Raw genomic sequence first — 18,781 nt, forward strand, 5'->3', positions numbered from 1 at the left:
CATCTTCTCTGGGGCCTGCTCTCTTGTGTTACATAAAGGTATTCAGTGTGATTCCCACTCCTCCTTTCTACCTCTCACCCCCTAGATTTAAAAAGAGATCTCTGGGGCCTGAATTCAACAAACATGGCCTTATGCTTCATACTGGTTAGATTTTCTTGACTGAAGCTGAGGTCAGAAACGTTAACTTAAGTAGTTTATTAAAGACAATAATACCTCAAGAAATTTTACCTTAAGCAGGTGAGTGAAACAATGATGGCAATTTTCTGAGTGGCTTTTCTTAACTGTATCCTTGCATCTCCATTTTTTCCACTTGACATTACGTCATAAGGTTATTGAAAACAAATGTTCTTTTTTTAAAGCATAAATCCCCAGTAAATCTCTGCCATATTTATTAGAATGTTTTAATTGGAAATTTGAAATAGGTTTTTTGTTTTTCAGATTGAATTTATCAGATTTTCATTTTCCTAATAGACGTTAAAGCAAATTTAACATTGTCTTTCTTGCCCTATAAACAGTGTTTACTGCTTTTTGTGCAAGTTGTTTATTTTCACAAAGACATTTATCTACTCTAGGGTTACTTACTGTTCATCTTTTTTTCTCAGATTTTGCCAGCTTTATGTGTCCTCATATACCATACAGACATAAATGTAAGTAAAGCAAAAGCTTTATATAATAGGTTTAAGAAGTTGAAGGGTGTGTTTGTATGTGTGTGTGTTTGCCAAAGTTGTATGTACTTTATCATTGGGGTGAAGAAAATGCATCTTGGCTTACATTTCTCACAAGTCAGTATACTTCGTATATAAAAACTGAATCACATTTCTCTACCTCAGTTTAGTAACTAAATTCAGGTTTTGTTTATGACATATTAGCCTGAAATGTCACTAACATTAAGTAAAACATTTATCTACTGTCCTGTTTTCAGAATGGACATAAAGTGACTTAAAAGACACAAGACAGTAAGTGTCTTAAAGGGAAGAAAGAAATAGTAAAATTACACAAAAGTTTAGTTGTTGCTATTGCAGCCAGTCCAGAGTCTATCACAGCAATACCCCTACACTCACCCCACCCAATGTGCACCCAGCTTGATGTCTACCGGACACTGGCAACTGTTTCTAAAATGCAAAAGAAAGCCACTGGTTTTCAGGAAAATACTCCCATCCCTGACCCCTTTCAGAGCTGGGCTGCCTATGCTATTGAATTCTTAGCTTTCTGACACCTAAGATTAAAATTAGGAGAGTAAGCAAAATATCTGCTGTTTGCATAAGGACTTCCCCCATGACATCATGGAATTAATTATGGACAAACAAAAGCTTCCATCATCTTGTTGGTCAAGTTTATGTGAAAGCCAGAGGTAATAAAGTGACAGGGAACTGTAGTTACAGGTAAATCTGTGAAGTTTAGCAAATACTCAGGGACTGTTCCACTTAAAACCCTGGAATGTGCCTTGAATGTGGGCTCAGAGATATGGAAGACACTGGGGGACCCTTCTAAGACCTCAACACTGAGAGCAGGTAAAGAGAATGGAAGGAGCGAACTTCTGTCAAGAGCTTGCTCTAAGTGTCTCTCTCTAGTCTTTTTTTATCGTACGAGTACTCTTATAAGTTTTATTCTCCTATTTTATGTATGAGGAATTTGAAACTTGCTAAGTAATCTTAGTAAAGTCATGCAATGCATAAGAGCTATAGCGGAGATTTGAAGCCAGGTCCAAGGCCTGTGCTTTTTCATGACATGATCACATGAACATTCAGTGTAATATGAAAGCAAACAAGAAAATGAAGAGTATAGCAGAGGAATGACCAAAGTGTATGGAAACGCAGATGATTTTGTCTGGCAAAGCAGAAAGGTACTAACATTTAAGATGAGCATTCTAAGGAAGGAAGTAGTGATAGGTTAAAGATGATTTTGTTTGTATTAGCATTTATTGAAAGTACAATTTGTGAGGCACTGTTTTAAGCACTTTTCATATGTTAACCCATTTCATCCTTTAAAAAATCCTGTGAGTAATATTGTCATTCTCTCCATCTCCATTATCTCTAAATGTGGTGGTAGAGGTAGAGGTAGTTTAGTAATTTGTCTGAAGTCATAGAACTAGATGAACAGGATTTTGTCAAGTTGAAAAACTCATTTTAGGAACACGAGGAATGATACTAAGGACTCCAGAGAGTTAATGGAGATTTTAGAAAATTTAGGTAGATAATAATCCAGTACATTTCCCAGGGCATTAGTTTGCAGAGTTTTAAATTCTGTGTTAAGTAGTTTTCTCTTATCTCATAATGACTGCAGAGTCATTGAGGATTTTTAAATAGAGATGTGATATATCTGTTATACACCTATACAATTATATGTAACAGGTAAAAAGGTATGGATGGTTTGGAGCGTGGAAAGTCTGAATGTAAGTAGACCTATTTTGCTATTCTAATAGGTTTAAGGAAATTGATGAAGGCATGAACTACAGCCAGTAACAAAAGGAATAGTTAAGGGAGGAAGAATTAGAGGGTTAGGTGGAGCAGAACTTAGAATTTGTTTGTTGGTGGCAGTATTTCCAAGAAACAAAAGGCAATATAGATTTGGGATTTATCAGTATTTAAGGGATTGATGAAAATACAAGTAATGAGTAAGATTGCCTAGGGAAAGCTGTATTTCAGAAAAAGGTGTAAAGTTAACTCTAAGAATTCCCTACATTTGAGCAGTAGCAGCAAGGGAAGAAGAGCCAAAATAGGAATTGCTTTTGTTTTTTGAATTTCTTTTTTTTAAATATCAGGTTAATGTAAGAGTACAATCAGGTCACAATATTTGAATTTGTTAGATAGAGTCCCTCTTGTAGTTGTGTCCTGCACCCAAAGATGTGTCATATACCCCTACATTGTGCCCATTAAGTGGGAACACCTCAAACTCCCCCCACCTCTAGGTTGAATTGAAATGAGTTTTTCTTCTAGGTGGGTGTGAGTTAGATCGTCTATTAGCTTCGTAGTAGTATCGAGTACATTGGATGCTTGCTTTCCCATTCTTGTGATACTTTACTGCAGTGGTTATCAACCTTCCTAATGCTGCGGCCCTTTAATACAGTTCCTGTGGGTCATGACCCACAGGTTAAGAACCGCTGCTTTACTGAGAAGAATGTGTTTCAACTTCATCCAGGTTAGTACAAAAGACGCAGTCTCCATCTTTTCTTATGGCTGAGTAGTCTTCCATGGTATACATATACCATAGTTTGTTAATCTATTCCTGAGTTGATGGGCGTTTAGGTTGTTTGCACATTTTGGTGATTGTAAATTGAGCTGCAGTAAAAAATCTAGTGCAGATGTCTTTATGATAAAATGATTTTTTTTCTTCTGGGTAGATGCCTAGTAGTGGGATTGTGGGGTCAAATGGGAGATCTAATTTTAGTTCTTTAAGGATTTTCCATGCTTCTTTCCAAGTTTTCAGTCTGACAAACAGTGTAAAACTCTTCCCCTCTCTTTACATCTAGCATCTACAGCTTTGGGACTTTGTGATGTGACTGGGGTTGGTGGTATCTCAGGGTGGTTTTGATTTGTATTTCTCTGATGATTAGGGATTGTTTGCTCTTTTTGCTGATTAATTTGAGTTCTCTACAGGTCCTGGTTATCAACCCTTTGTTAGATTCTTACCCTGCAAATATCTTTTCCGAGTTTGAAAGTTGTCTGTTTGGTTTGATTGTTGTGTCCTTAGCTGTGCAGAAGCTTTTCAGCTTAATTAAATCCCATTTATTTATTTTTGTTGTTGCAATTGCCACTGAAGTCTTCATAAAATCTTTTCCCAGGCCAACATCCTTAAGAGTTTTTTTTTCACCCTTTCTTCTAGGATTTTTATTGTTTCATGCCTTAGATTTACATCTTTTATCCATCTTGAATTAATTTTTATAACTGGTGAATTGTGTGGGTCCAGTTTCAGTCTTTTACATGTGGTTATTCAGTTTTCCTAATACCATTTATTGAATGAGGGATTTTTTGCCCCACTGTATGCTGTTCTTTGGTTTATCAAAGATCAGATTATATGAGATTGCTGTGATCTCTTAGTTTTCTATTCAGTTCTTTGTGTCTATGTCTCTATTTTTGTACTGATACCATGCTGTTTTGATCACTGTAGACTTGTAATATAGCCTAAAGTCTGGTAGGGTGATGCCTCCAGCTTTGTTTTTATTACTAAAAATAGCCTTGGGTATATGGTTTTTTTTCTGGTTCCATACAGACTGAAGTACTACTTTTTTCTAGTTCTTCAAAGTATGTCAGTTGGTATTTTCATGAGGATTGCTTTGCATCTGTGGATTGCTTTAGATAGTATAGAAATTTTAACAATATTGATTCTTCCCAGCCAAGAATATCGTATGTTCTTCCATTTGTTATGTCTTTTGCTATTTATTTTCTAGGGTTTCATAATTCTCTTTGTAAAGATCTTTCACCTCTTTTGTTAGAGATATTCCTAAGTATTTTATTTTCTTTGAAGCTACTGTAAAGGAAATTGTGCCTTTGATTAGCTTCTCAACTTGACTGTTACTGGCATAAAGAAAGGCTACTGATATGTGGACATTGATTTTATATCCTGAGACGTTACTGTATTGCTTGATCACTTCCAGGAGTCTTGTGGTTGAGTCTCTGGAGTTCTCCAAATATAAGATCTTATCATCAGCAAAGAGCAAGAGTTTGACCATTCCATTTAGATGCCCTGAATAGCCTTCTCTTGCCTGATTACTTTGGCTAGAACTTCCAGCACTATGTTGAATAGTAGTGGCGATAGTGGATATCCTTGTCTGGGTCCAGTTCTAAGTTGAAAAGCTCCATTCAGTATGATATTAGCTGTGGGTTTGTTGTAGATGGCTTCAGTTAGCTTAAGAAATATGCCACCTATTTTTTTTTCTTAAGTATTCTTATTAGTAATGGATAATGTACAAGAAACTCTATGCCCAGAAATTTGACAGTGTGAAGGAAATGGACCAATACTTGGAATCACACACTCTCCCTAGACTTAGCCAGGAAGAAATAGATCTTTTGAACAGACTGTTATGAAGCACTGAGATTGAAGAAACAATAAAAATCTTCCAACAAAAAAAAAAATAAAATGCTGTGGTGCAGATGGCTTTACACCAAAATTCTATCAAATTGAAAAGGAAGAAATCTTCCCCACCACATTCTATGAAACAAGCATCACCCCAATGCTAAAACCAGAAAAAAACCCAACTAAAAAGGAGAGAACTATAGACCAACTTCACTAATGAATATAGATCAAAAAGTATGCAAGAGGCCAGGCACATTGGCTCACACTTAGAATCCTAGTACTCTGCAAGGCCGAGGCAGATGGATTGCTTGAGTACACAAGGTCAGGTCTAGCCTGAGCAAAAAGTGAGACCCCATCTCTACTACAAATAGAAAAAACTGAGGCAAGAGGATCATTAAGCCCAAGAGTTGGAGGTTGCTGTGAGCTCTGACACCATGGCACTACTGTTACCCATAACAGCTTGAGATTCTGTCTCAAAAAACAAAACAAAACAAAAAATCCCCCAAAATACTCAAGAAAATCTTAGCAATAGATTACAACTACACATTTAAAAAATTACACGTCATGATCAAGTTGGCTTCATCCTAGAGATGCAAGACTGGTTTAACATATGTAAATCCACAAATATAATTTACCATATCAATAGAAGCAAAAACAGAGACCATATGTTCTTCTCAATAGATGCAAAATTCTAGTTTTTAAAAGCAGTATGATAGGGCCAGGCGTAGAGGCTCATGCCTATAATCCCAGTACTCTGAGAGACTGGAGCAGGTGGAGACCAGCTTAACCAAGAGCAAGACTCCATCTGTACTGAAAATAGAAAAACTAGCCTAGTATTGTGGGCTGCATGGGAGCCTGAGGCAAGAGGATCACTTCAGCCCAAGAGTTTGAGATTGCTATGAGCTATGACATCATGACACTTTACCCAGGGCAACAAAGTGAGACACTGTCTCATAAAAACAATAGCAACAAATAACTATATAAATTTTAAAAAAGCAGTGTGATAGAATCAAACTGAAACAGAGTAGGGGAAATAGAAGGCAGAGAATTAGGTTCTAATCATATAGTGTCTTGGATGCCATATTAAGAGTCACATATTATTTTATGTATCTAATAAGGAGATGAAGAATAAATGGTCAAATTCTTATTTTGGATTGATAGCTCATAGTACCTGAGTGGACAGAGTATATATAGACTTTAGTGGGGACTAGAGTGGGGAAGGCATATTGGTGGTGGTTTTGTGATAGGAATGAGAGAAAATTGAGACTAAAACATTAGGAATGGAGGCTTGAGAAATGCTTAGATGATAAATTTGCTGGGTTTGCTATGGGTGGTAAGGAAGAAGAGTTGAGGGTAATACCCAACTTTCTAACTTTAACTTTAGGCAGGACACAGCAGAAAATGAGAATAGCAGCAAGCAGAGGCGTAAAGCATCAAGAAATAGTTAAGAATTTATGAGCTGTTGACTAGGAAGAATGCTGGAGAGGGGCAAGGTTGGAATATTAGAGAAGAATGCTTGAGACACTGTGCTGAATTTGGGTTTTTAATGTGCCTGTGCGGGATTATAAAAGCAAAACTAAGTATTGACTCTGAGGGCTAGAAGAGAAACTCTGAACTGGTTAAATCAATTGTGTGTTCATCTGCCTTCTAGTTACTCTGCTGCTTAAAATTAATCTGCAATTGCAGTCATTCTGTAACATTTTATTTTCTTGGCCTTTTTTGAACTTGTTTTGAAGTGTCCTAAAGGACCTAGAAGAAAAATAAACTCGAACACACACTGATGCAAATAATTGGTGATTTTATTCGCACCTGCACAGGGGGACTGTTGCACTAAGACAAGTGGCCCCCCCCATGCAGAGTTTTCTGTCTTTTATACCATTTTTTTGCATAGCTTAAGCAAGCAGGGATGAGTGAGGTGCATTGCCATTGGCGGGGTTTCAGTTAAGTTGTCAAGGGATACATTTCAAATCACAATGGTTACAATTTTACAACAATAACTGATTAATGGATACATCTTAGATCACAATAGTCATCATTATACAACGGTAATCAATCAATGGATATGTCTTAGATCACAGTGGTTAACAATAATCAATCAGGCCCCCGTGAGTTTTCTACCATTGTTCACCTGCTGAGAACCTAGTGGTAGTGAAACTTGGGACTTTCCGTGCTTTTTCTATTCTAGAGATCATGGGAACATGGCGCAGAGGGGCGAGGGAATGGGAGGCTTGCCCGTAGGGCTGGGGAATGGGAGGCAGGGAGGCGGAGGGAGCAGAAGCTCGCAACAGTTTATCTATGGCAGCCATTCTCAACCTGTGACTTGTAGCTCACAGGAACTGCACTAAAGGTCCATGGCATTAGGAAGGTTGAGAACCACTGATCTATGGCGTGAGATCCCTAGACAATTTTGATTATCAAGCTGTTACAAATTTAGCTTATTTTACTGCTAGTACAAGTGAAATGAATCCATTGTAGCAGACTAGTTATGTACTAACACTTGATTGTTGGTGACAGGTAGCGATAAGCATGTCAAGGACCACCAAGATCACCCACAGGTTTGATGATTGGCTAGAGGGACTCAGACCTCAAAAGCTTTTATCCTCATGCTTATGGTTTATTACAGCAAGGGGATACAGATCAAAATCAACAGAGACAAAAGGTTAAAAGGGTGAGGTGGGTGCAGGAGAAATCAAGTATAAGCTTCCAGCTGTATATCCAGTGAAGTTGTATGGGTAGCACTTAATCCTACCAAAAATGCTGTGTGACATGTTTGTCAGCCACCTGGAACCTTGGCGTCCAGAGATTCTGTTGAGGGCTCAATCACGTGACAGAAACTGTCCAGGTGGTTGGCCTTTGTTACTCAGTCTCCATCTCTTTCTAGAATCAAATCGATACAGCATGGCCCAGGGCTGCAGGAAAACAAAAAGGGTGTTTGCCGTAAATCATATTTTAGCATAAACTATCAGCCCTGGGTGTCAGGTTTACAAAGACATTATTATGGGAAAGGATATTCTGAGACCTCAGACGTTACTTTGCAGAAGCTTTTCAAGGACTGATCCTTTCTTTGGAATGTGCAGGCCCACTGAGGTACCCTTTACTGAATATAAAGACTAAGCATAAATACATAACTGTAATTTGGTTTAACTCTAGTTGGCTCTGAAGCCTGTGTAAATTTATCATAGACATCTAATCTTTTAGAAAATGCTGTATTTATTATAGCAATTTTCAGTAATGTTGCCTAACAATATTATTTGTTAATATATTTACCAGAGATGACAAAAATCAGCTCTTGTAGTTGAGCATATCCATCTTTTTTTTTTTTTTTTTTTTTTTGAGACAGAGCCTCAAGCTGTCCCCCTGGGTAGAGCGCTGTGGCATCACAGCTCACAGCAACCTCCAACTCCTGGGCTCAAGTGAGTCTTCTGCCTCAGCCTCCTGAGTAGCTGGGACCACAGGCACCTGCCACAATGCCCGGCTATTTTTTGGTTGCAGCCATCATTGTTGTTTGCTGGGCCTGGGCTGGATTCCAACTCACCACCTTAGGTGTACATGGCTGGCGCCTTAGCCATTTGAGCCACAGGTGCCGAGCCATGTCCTTCTTTTGAACACAAGATTCAGAGAAGACTGTCAGCTGAAAATAAGACCCTTGTAGAGCTGTCAAGCTAGTGCATGCTTGTGTATGTGGGCATATCTCTCCCTTGTTATGTGTGTCTGGAGATTAGCTTTCTAGCAGTCTTCATGTATCTGAAATATTACTAAATAAGTTAAAAGCCATCTAGCAATGGAAAGCAGACACAGTAGTGAAAAATAAAGTAGACACTCATTTATTGCTAGCAACCATGGAAGCCAGGTAGTTTAGCATAGAAATCAAGAAGAAGGGAAAGCCAAGAAGAAAGAATAATAGACACGGGCAGTATAAAATATGACAAAAGCTCAGTTGGGAAAAGACAGCAACAGATACAATTCCAAGGTTCCAAGACATTGAACAGCTGTTAGCCAGAAAATAGAGATAAGAAAAACAAACTTAGAAGTAACTAGAATGGCCCAATAATCTTGTGCTATGAATTAATTATAAGGGGTGGGGTTTTTTGTTTACTGTTGCTGATTTTTGTTTTTTTGCCTTCCCCACCATCCCCAAGGCAGGATTTTACTCTGTCAGATAGGCTGGAATGCAGTGTCATCATAGCTCACTACAGCCTCCAACTCCTAGACTCAAGCCATCCTCCTGACTCAGCCTCTCAAGTAGCTGGGACCTCTAGGGGTGGGTGCACTACTATGCCTAGCCAACAGGTTTTTGTTTTTCTTTTTTTAATTAGGTTTTCTGTGAAGGTCTAGTATATAAAAGAAAAAAAGGAAAACATTAAAAAGCCCCAAATTAAGTTAGGCATGATGGTGCACACCTGTAGTCCCAACTACTTGGGAGGCCGAGGCAGGAAAATTGCATGAGCCCAGAGGGTTGGGTTCAGCTTGGACGGCATATTGAGATCCCATCTTCAAAAAGAACTAAGAGACCACAGGAGTCCGTAGTCGCAGGGGAACTAAGACCTAGCTCTGGTTTACCTTCTCCCACCAGCCTTTGAGATATTGTCATGGGATACCTTAATAGAAAGCATAACTGATCACAGTCTGGAGTCCTTAAATATTTTATTATTCTAGGCCTTTGTATATTAGAAAAAAACTGGTTTTCTCCTAGTAGCAGGGACCATGTAATGAAAAAAGTAACATTTCATTCAGTAGCCTCCCAAAACATCACAGGGCCAGGCCACGTATCATTCTGCCCAAGGGTCTGATTTGTGGACACAGCTTATTTAAACATACTGTTGTGGGTTGGTATTTAAGTTGTTGCCTGAATTTTTCATATACAAATAATATGCCAGTGAACTTTCTTGTTCATTTTCATATTGTTGGAAGTATATCTTCAGGGTAAATTCCTAGAAGTGGGGCTGGGTTAAAGTGAATGCATTTGTAGATTTTTTTACATACTGTCCAATTCTTTGCATTAGGACTTGTACCATTTTGCCTTTCAAGCAACACATACCAAAGTGAGTGACAATCTCTGTATCCTTGCCAACAGAGTGTGCTGTCACAGTTTGAGTTTTTACTTGTATGATAGGTGAGAAACTGTATCTCAGTTTAATTTGTATTTCATTTATTATGAGCAAACTTCAGCATTCCATTTCATTTGACATTATTTCATTTGTTTTTATTTTTATTTGTATCTTTGCACATAGACTTCATATTATTGTCCATTTTTCTATTAAATTTTTGCTCATTTTCTTAGCTTTTAAGGATATATATGAAGGATATGAGCTGTTTTGTAAATACTTTTCTTAATTGGTCTTTTGTCTTTGTGATGGGTTGTGTGCCATGTAAACTTTTTAAAAATACCAGAGTGCCTAAAAATGTATGTATCTTTTAAGTGATCTTGTTAGAAGTAAACCCAATCTGGCTTGGCACCCTTTAGGGCGCTGACTACATGCACTGAGGCTGGTGAGTTCTAACCTGGCCTGGGCCTGCTAAATAATGAGAACAAGAAAATAGCCTGGTGTTGTGGCGAGTGCCTATAGTCCCAGCTACTGGAAGGCTGAGGCAATATAATCACTTAAGGCCAAGAATTTGAGGTTCTGTGAGCTGTGATGCCATGGCACTCTATTGAGGGGGGCATAGTGAGACTCTGTCTCAAAAAAAAAAAAAAAAAAAGAAGTAGTAAACCCCATCATTCCCCAGAAGCGTATGCATTGCAGGTAAAATGGATACGTGTAACCTGTCCAGGTGCACTTGACCAATAACGGTGCCTTCAGTTCAACTTTGAAAGTAATATAGCTTCTTTCTCTCTCCCCCCTTTTCTCCCCCTGTCCTCTCCCCCTCCCTCCCCTTGTCCTCTCCTCCTGCCTCCCCTTCTCTCCTCCCCTTCTCTCCCCTCCCTCCACCCTTTCTCACACTCTCCCTCTCCTGTGCTCTCCCCCCTATTCTCTACCCCCTCCCTTTCTCCCCTTCTCCGACTCTCTCCTCCTCCCTCTCTCCCCCTTCTCCCTCTCTCCCCCTTCTCCCTCTCTCCCCACCTTCTCCCCCTCTCTCTTCCTCCTTCCCTTTCCCCCTCTACCTTCCTTTCTCCCTTTCCCCCCTCTCTTTCTCCTTCCCTTTCCCCCTCTCTCTTTCTCTCTCCCTCCTCCCCCTTCTCCCTTCCTCCCCTTTCCTCTCTCTTCCTCTCCTTTCTTCTCTCTTCCTCTCCCTCTCTCTCCCTCACTTTTTTAAAAAATTTAATTATTTCCCATTCATTGAGGGTACAAAGAATTAGGTCATAACTATTTACATTTGTTAGGTAAAGTTCCTCTTAGAATTGTGTCCTGACCCCAAGAGGTGTGCCATACTGTAACACTGTCCCTCAAGTGGGAGCATCCTCATCCCTCTCCCCCTGCCCCTCCCTGCCCCCACCTGAACCAACTGGAGTTTTGCTCTTATGTGGTTATATATTAGATTGTCTACTGGCTTCATATTAGAATTGAGTCTATTGGCTTCATATTAGAATTGAGTCCATTTGATTCTTGTGATACTTCACTAAGAAGAATGTGTTCCAGTTGTATCTAGGTTAATACAAAAGATGCAAAGTCTCCTTCTTTCTTATGGCTGAATGGTAGTCCATGGTATACATAATACCACAGATTGTTAAGCCATTCCTGGGCATTTAGCTTCTTTGCACATTTTGGCGATTGTAAATTGAGCTGCTATGAACAGTCTAGTGTAAATGTCCTTATGATAAAATGATCTTTTTTCTTCTGGGTAGATACCTGGTAATGGGATTGCAGGATCCAACAGGAGGTCTAGTTTGAGTTCTTTGAGGATTCTTCATACATCCTTCCAAAAAGGTTGTATTAGTTTGCAGTCCCACCAACAGTGTAAAACTATTTTCCTCTCTTCACATCTGTGCCAGCGTCTGCAGCTTTGAGACTTTGTGATGTGGGCTATTCTCAATGGGGTTAGATGATATCTTAGAGTGGTTTTCATTTGCATTTCTCTGATGATCAGGAATGATGAGCATTTTTTCAAATGTTTGTTAGCCATTCATCTGTCTTCATCAGAGAAGGTTCTGTTTCTCTCTCTTGCCCAGTAGTAGATGGGATTGTTAGCTCTTTTTTATGTTGATTAATTTGAGCTCTCTAGATTCTAGTATTCAACCCTTTGTAAATTCATACCCTGCAAATATCTTTTCCCATTCTGAAGGTTGTCTTTTTGTTTTACTTGTTGTATCCTTAGCTTTGAAGAAGCTTTTCAGCTTAAGTCCAGTTTGTTTATTTTTGTTGTTGTGATTGCAACTTGAAATCTATGTTACAAATTCTTTCCCCAGTCCAATATCATCAAGAGTTCTTCCCACACTTTCTTGTTTTTGCAGGGTTTTTTTGGGCCAGGACTAGGTTTGAACCTGCCACCTCCAACATATGGGGCCAGTGCCCTACTCCTTTGAGCCACAGGCACCGCCCTTTCCCACACTTTCTTCTAAGATTTTTGTCATTTCTTATCTTAAATTTAAATCTTTTATCTTGAGTCAATTTTTGTAAATGGTGAAAGGTGTGGGGCCAGTTAAAGTGTTTTATCCAGTTCTCCCAGCAGCATTTGTTGTATAGAGATTCTCCCCACTGTGTGCTTTTGTTTGGTTTATCAAAGATCAGATGGCAAGTAGAGACTGGTTTCATCTCTCTCTCTCTTTTTTTGAGGCAGAGTCTCACTATATTGCCCTGGGTAGAGTGCTGTGGCCTCACAGCTCACAACAACCTCAAACTCTTGGTTGGGCTTAAGTGATTCTCTTGCCTCAGCTTGCTGGGGAGCTGGAATTTGATTCTCTTGCCTCAGCTTGCTGGGGAGCTGGAACTACAGGTGCCTGACCCAATGCCTGGCTGTCTTTTGGTTGTAGTTGTTGTTGTAGTTTGGCAAGCCCCAGCTAGGATTGAACCCATCAACTCCAATGTATATGTCTGGCATCCTAGCCGCTGAGCTACAGGCACCAAAGCTGGTTCCATCTCTTGGTCTTCTGTTCAGTTCCTTATGTCTCTGTCTCTGTTTTTGTAATAATACCATGCTGTTTTGATTACTGTGGGCTTGTAATATAGCCTGAAGTTTTGCAGGGTGATGCCTCCAGCTTTGTTTTCACTACTAAGATAGCCTTGGCTACATGGGGTTTTTTTCTGGTTCCCTACAAAACAAAGTACAATTTTTTCCAGTTCTTCATAGTATGTTGTTGGTATTTTCATGAGGATTGCATTGAATCTGTGGATTGCTTTGAGAAGAATAGACATTTTAACAATGTTGATTCTTCCCAGCCAAGAACATGGTATGTTCTTCCATTTGTTTTTGTTGTTGTTGTTGTTGTTGTTGTTGTTGTTGGGGATTCATTGAGGGTACAAAAGACTAGGTTACATTAATTGCTTGTGTTAGATTAAGACCTTCATATAATAGTGTTCCACTCCCAAAAGATGTACCACCCCTTGTAACCCCACACTCCCTCCCTCCTTCCTTCTCATTGCTCTCCATATCCCCCACTGTGTGCTAGGTCATTAATTGTCCTGATATCAGAATTGAGTACATAGGATTCTTGTTTCGCCATTCTTGTGATGCTTTGCTAAGGATAATGTGTTCTACTTCCATCCACGTTAATACAACAGATGTAAAGTGTCCATCTTTTTTAGTGGCTGAGTAGTATTCCATGGTATACATATACCTCAGCTTGTTAATCCATTCCTGGGTTGGTGGGCATTTAGGCTGTTTCCTCATTTTGGCCAATTGTAAATAGAGCTGCAATGAACAGTCTAGTGCAAGTGTCCTTATGGTGAAAGGATTTTCTTTCTTCTGGGTAGATGCCCAGTAATGGGATTGCAGGATCAAATGGGAGGTCTAGTTTGAGATATTTGAGGATTCTCCTTACTTCTTTCTTCCTAAAAGGTTGTATTAGTTTGCAGTCCCACTAGCAGTGTAAAAGTATTCCCTTCTCTCCACATCTATGCCAGCATCTGCAGTTTTGAGACTATGTGATGGGGGACCATTCTCACTGCGTTAGATGCTATCTCAGGATGGATTTGATTTGCATTTCTCTACCACTTAGGGACGATGATCATTTTCTCATATGCTTGTTAGCCATTCCTCTATCTTCTTTAGAGAAGATTCTGTTTTCTCTCTCTTGCCCAGTGGTATAAGGGATTTTTGGCTTTTTCTTTTTTTTTTTTTTTTTTGCAGTTTTTGGCAGGGCTAGGTTTGAACCCACCACCTCCAGTATATGGGGCCAACACCATTCTCCTTTGAGCTACAGGTGCTGCCTGATTTTTGGTTCTTTTTATGTTGCTTGAGTTCTTTGTGGATCCTAGTTATTAAGCTTTTTTCTGATTCAAAATATGCAAATATCCTTTCCTATTGTGTAAGTTGTCTATTTGCTTTGGTTGTTGTCTCCTTCGTTGTACAGAAGCTTTTCAGTTTAATTAAGTCCCATTTGTTTATTTTTGTTGTTGTTGCAATTGCCATGAGAGTCTTCCCCATAAAGTCTTCTCCAAGGCCCATAGCTTCCATTGTTTTCCCCACACTTTCTTTGAGTATTTTTACTGTTTTGTGCCTTGGATTTAGATCTTTTTTTCCATCTTGAATCATTTTTTGTGGGAAAAGGTGTAGATCCAGTTTCAGTCTTTTACATGTGAATATCTAGTTCTCCCAGCACCATTTATTGAACAGGGATCCCCATGTGTGTCCTTGATTGGTTTATCAAAGGACAAACTGCGGTAAGAAGTTAGTTTCATCTCCTTGTTTTCTATTCAATTCCTTATGTCTATGTCTCTATTTTTGTGCCAGTACCATGCTGTTTCAATCACTATAGCCTTGTAGTGCAGCCTAAAGTCTGGTAGGCTGATGCCCCCGGCTTTGTTTTTATTACTAAGAATTGTCTTGGCTATACAAGGATTCTTCTGATTCTATCCAAAATGAAGAATTATTTTTTCCAAGTCTTAGAAGTATAATGTTGGTATTTTAATGGGGATAGCACTGAATCTGTAGATTGCTTTGAGAAGTGTAGACATTTTAACAATGTTGATTCTTCTTAGCCATGAGCATGGTATGTTCTTCCATTGGTTAATATCCTCTGCTATTTCTTTTCTTAGAGGTTCATAGTTTTCTTTCCTTTTCTTTTTTTTTTTGAGACAGAGTCTCAAGCTTTCACCCTAGGTAGAGTGCCATGGTGTCACAGCTCATAGCAACTTCAAACTCCTGGGCCAAGCAATTCTCTTGCCTCAGCCTACCAAGTAGCTGGGACTACAGGCCCCCACCACAACGCCCAGCTATTTTTTGGCCCTAGCTGGATTTAAACCTGCTAGCTCCAGTGTATGTGGCTAGCACTCTAGCCTCCTGAGCTACAGGCACCAAGCCCATAGTTTTCTTTGTAAAGGTTCTTCACCTCTTTTGTGAGGTGTATTCCTAGGTATTTCATTTTCTTAGAAGCTACTTAGAACAGAATTGTGCCCTTGATTACTTCCTCATCTTGGTGGTTATTGGCAAATACAAAGGCTACTGATTTGTGGACTTTGATTTTATATCCTGAGACATTACTGTATTTTTTGATTACTTCCAGGAGTCTTGTGGTTGAGTCTTTGGGGTTATCTAAGTATAAAATCATATCATCAGCATAGAGGGAGAGTTTCACTTCCTCTTCCCCCATTTGGATGCCCTTTATTTCCTTCTCTTCTTGCCTGATTGTATTTGGCTAGAACTTCCAGTGCTATGTTGAATAGTAGTGGAAATAGAGGACAACCTTGTCTTGGACCAGATCTGAGTGGAAAAGCTTTCAGTTTTACTCTATTCAATATGATATGAGCTGTGGATTTGTCATAGATGGCTTCAGTCCATTTAAGAAATGTGCCACCATTGCCTATAATTTTCAGAGGTCTAATTAGAAAAGGATGTTGAATTTTATCAAATGCTTTTTCTCCATGTATTGAGAGGATCATATGGTCTTTGTTTTTGCTTCTGTTGATACAGTGAATAACTTTTACGGACTTGCAGATGTTAAACCAGCCTTGCATCTCTGGCATAAAACCTACTTGATCTTGATGTATGACTTTTTTAATGATAAGCTGTAATCTGTTGGCTCGGATTTTGTTGAGAATCTTTGCATCCGTCTCATAAGTGAAATTGGTCTGTAGTTCTCCTTTGTAGTTGGATCTTTTCCTGGTTTTGGTTTCAGGGTAATGTTTGCTTCATAAAACGTGTTGAGGAAGATTCCTTCCTTCTCAACTTCTTGGAATAATTTCTGCAGTATGGGAATAAGTTCTTCTTTAAAGGTTTGATAGGATTCTGCTGTGAAGTCACCTAGTCCAGGGCACTTTTTTTGTTAGAAGATTTTTTATTGTTTCTTTGATCTCAGTATTTGAAATTGTTCAAAAGATCTATTTCTTCTTGATTAAGACTAGGGAGAGGGTGTGACTCCAACTATTGATCCATTTCCATTATATTGTCAAATTTCTGGGCATAGAGTTTCTTGTAGTGTTCAGAGATAATCTCTTCTATCTCTGTGGCATCAGTTGTTATTTCCCCCTTTATCTTTCCTGATTGAGGTTACTAGAGCTTTTACTTTTCTGTTTTAAACCTTTAGTCTGGCCAAAGGTTTATCTTTTTTATTTACTTCTTCAAAAAACCAACTTTTTGTTTCGTTAATTTTCTGAATGATTTTTTTATTTTCAATTTCATCAATCTCTGACTTAATTTTGGCTGTTTCTTTTCTTCTGCTGGGTTTAGACTTAGATTGTTCTTCTTTTTCCAATTCCATAAGATGGTTTGTGAGTGTGCTGATGTGCTCACTTTCAGTTTTTCGAAGATAATCATCTATCTAGTGCAGTAAATTTTCCTCTCAGGACTGCTTTTGCTGTATCCCAAAGGTTTTAATAATTTGTGTTTTCATTGTTGTTATGTTTGAGGAAATTAACAGATTCCTGTTTTATCTCTTCTTGAACTCAACTACCTTTCAGCATAATGTTGTTTAGTTTCCAAGACTTTGTGCGGGGTTGAACATTATTGTTGGACCATCTGGCCTTGTGGTCCGAGAAGACACATGGAATAATTTCTATTCCTTTAATTTTTCTGAGGTTTGGTTTGTATCATAGGATGTGATCTATTTTGGAGTATGTGCCATGAGCTGATGAGAAAAAAGTATATTGTTTTGCTTTGGGATGATGTGTTCTGTATGTCTATTAATCCCATTTGTTCTAGGATCACGGTTCAGTCCTTTGTATCCATGTTTAGTTTCTGTTTAGAGGATCTGTCCAGTTCTGTCAGAGGGGTGTTTAAGTCCCTGACTATTAAGGTGTTATAGAATATCATATTGCTCAGACTTCTCAAGGTCCCTTTAAAAATCTGTGAGCATTTCAGTTAGGTTCATAAATGTTTAAAATTGAGATGTCTTCTTGTTGTTCCTTTGACCAGTATGAAGTATCCATCTTTGTCTTTCTCAACTAATTGCTTTGATTTCGCTTGTATCTGGGAATAAGATTGTAACCTCTCCTTTCTTTTGATTTCTGTTTGCTTGAAACACTGTTTTCATCCTTGAAATACAATGTTTTCATCCCTTCATCCAGAGTCTTGATTTGTCTTTCAGGACAAGGTGTCTCCTGGAGATAGCATATGGATGGCTTGTGGTTTTTTATCTAATTGGCCAGCCTGTGCCTCTTCACTGGGGAATTCAATCCATTGACATTTGTTGAGAGTATCAATAAGTGTGGTGGAATTCTATTTATCTTATTATGAGATAATTTGGTGTGTGAGTTTATCCTTAGGCCATTGTGCAAGTTAAGCTCTGGCCTTTGGCTTCTGGCTGTTTACTTCGGTTGTGGTCCATTGTGGTATTTAGAATTAAGAATCAGTCTAAGTATTTCTTGTAGAGCTGGTCTTGTTTTGATGAATTTCCTCAGTGCTTGTATATCTGCAAGAGATTTGATTTCTTCATCAATTTTTGAAGCTAAGTTTGGAAGGATACAAGATTCTGGGCTGAAAATTACTTTGTTTAAGAATGTTGAAGGTAGATGACCATGCTCTTTTGGCTTTGAAGGTTTCAGTTGAAAAATCTGCTGTCATCCTAATGGCTCTGCCCCTGTAGGTCAATTGGTGCTTATTTCTAGCATCTTGTAGAATTTTCTTCTTCATTTTGACTTTGGACAGCTTCATTATAGTGTGCCTTGGAGAGGTTCTGTTATAATTAAGATGACCCAGGGTTTGATATCCATCTAAAAGGAGTGTGTCAGGATCCTTAGTGAAACTTGGGAAGTTTTCATTTATGATATTCTCCAGTAAGGTTTCCATACCTTTGGAACAGTCTTTTTCCCCCACAGGGATTCCTATTATCTGTATGTTTGAACGCTTCATGGTGTCTTGTAATTCTCTGCTTTCTCTCTCTTCTGACTCTTGTTACTACCTATGTTAACTCAAAGACTTTATCCTCTAACTCTGATGTTCTTTTTTCTCCATGGTCTAATCTATTTTTGATACTTTCTACAGCTTCTTTACATTCCCTGATTGTCTCCTTCATTTCTTTAAGCTCATCCATACCTTTTCTATATTTTCTATATCTCTCATCTGACTTTTGGTTCTGTCTTTCAATTTTCTCATCCAATCCTTTTATTGTCTTAATCATCTGTATTTTAAATTCCCTTTCTGTCAGATCCATTAATTCTTTTTTTTTGAGACAGAGCCTCAAGCTGTCCCCCTGGGTAGAGTGCCGTAGCATCACAGCTCACAGAAACCTCCAACT

At 38.7% G+C, this 18,781-nt stretch overlaps 1 protein-coding gene across 4 annotated transcripts in view; it reads left to right on the plus strand.

Moving 5' to 3' along the window:
• The window catches only part of KPNA3 (karyopherin subunit alpha 3), a 101,326-nt gene that overhangs the window by 56,882 nt on the left and 25,663 nt on the right, over positions 1-18,781 (plus strand). For all 4 annotated transcript variants that reach the window (XM_012811983.2, XM_023507429.1, XM_023507431.1 and 1 more), the window contains one exon: positions 603-647. In XM_012811983.2, coding sequence (XP_012667437.1) covers positions 603-647 — 45 coding nt within the window. The remainder of the gene's footprint in view (positions 1-602; positions 648-18,781) is intronic.

The sequence above is a fragment of the Otolemur garnettii genome, unplaced genomic scaffold (genome assembly GCF_000181295.1).
Source record: "Otolemur garnettii isolate 467f Iridium unplaced genomic scaffold, OtoGar3 scaffold00182, whole genome shotgun sequence".
NCBI lineage: Eukaryota > Metazoa > Chordata > Mammalia > Primates > Galagidae > Otolemur > Otolemur garnettii.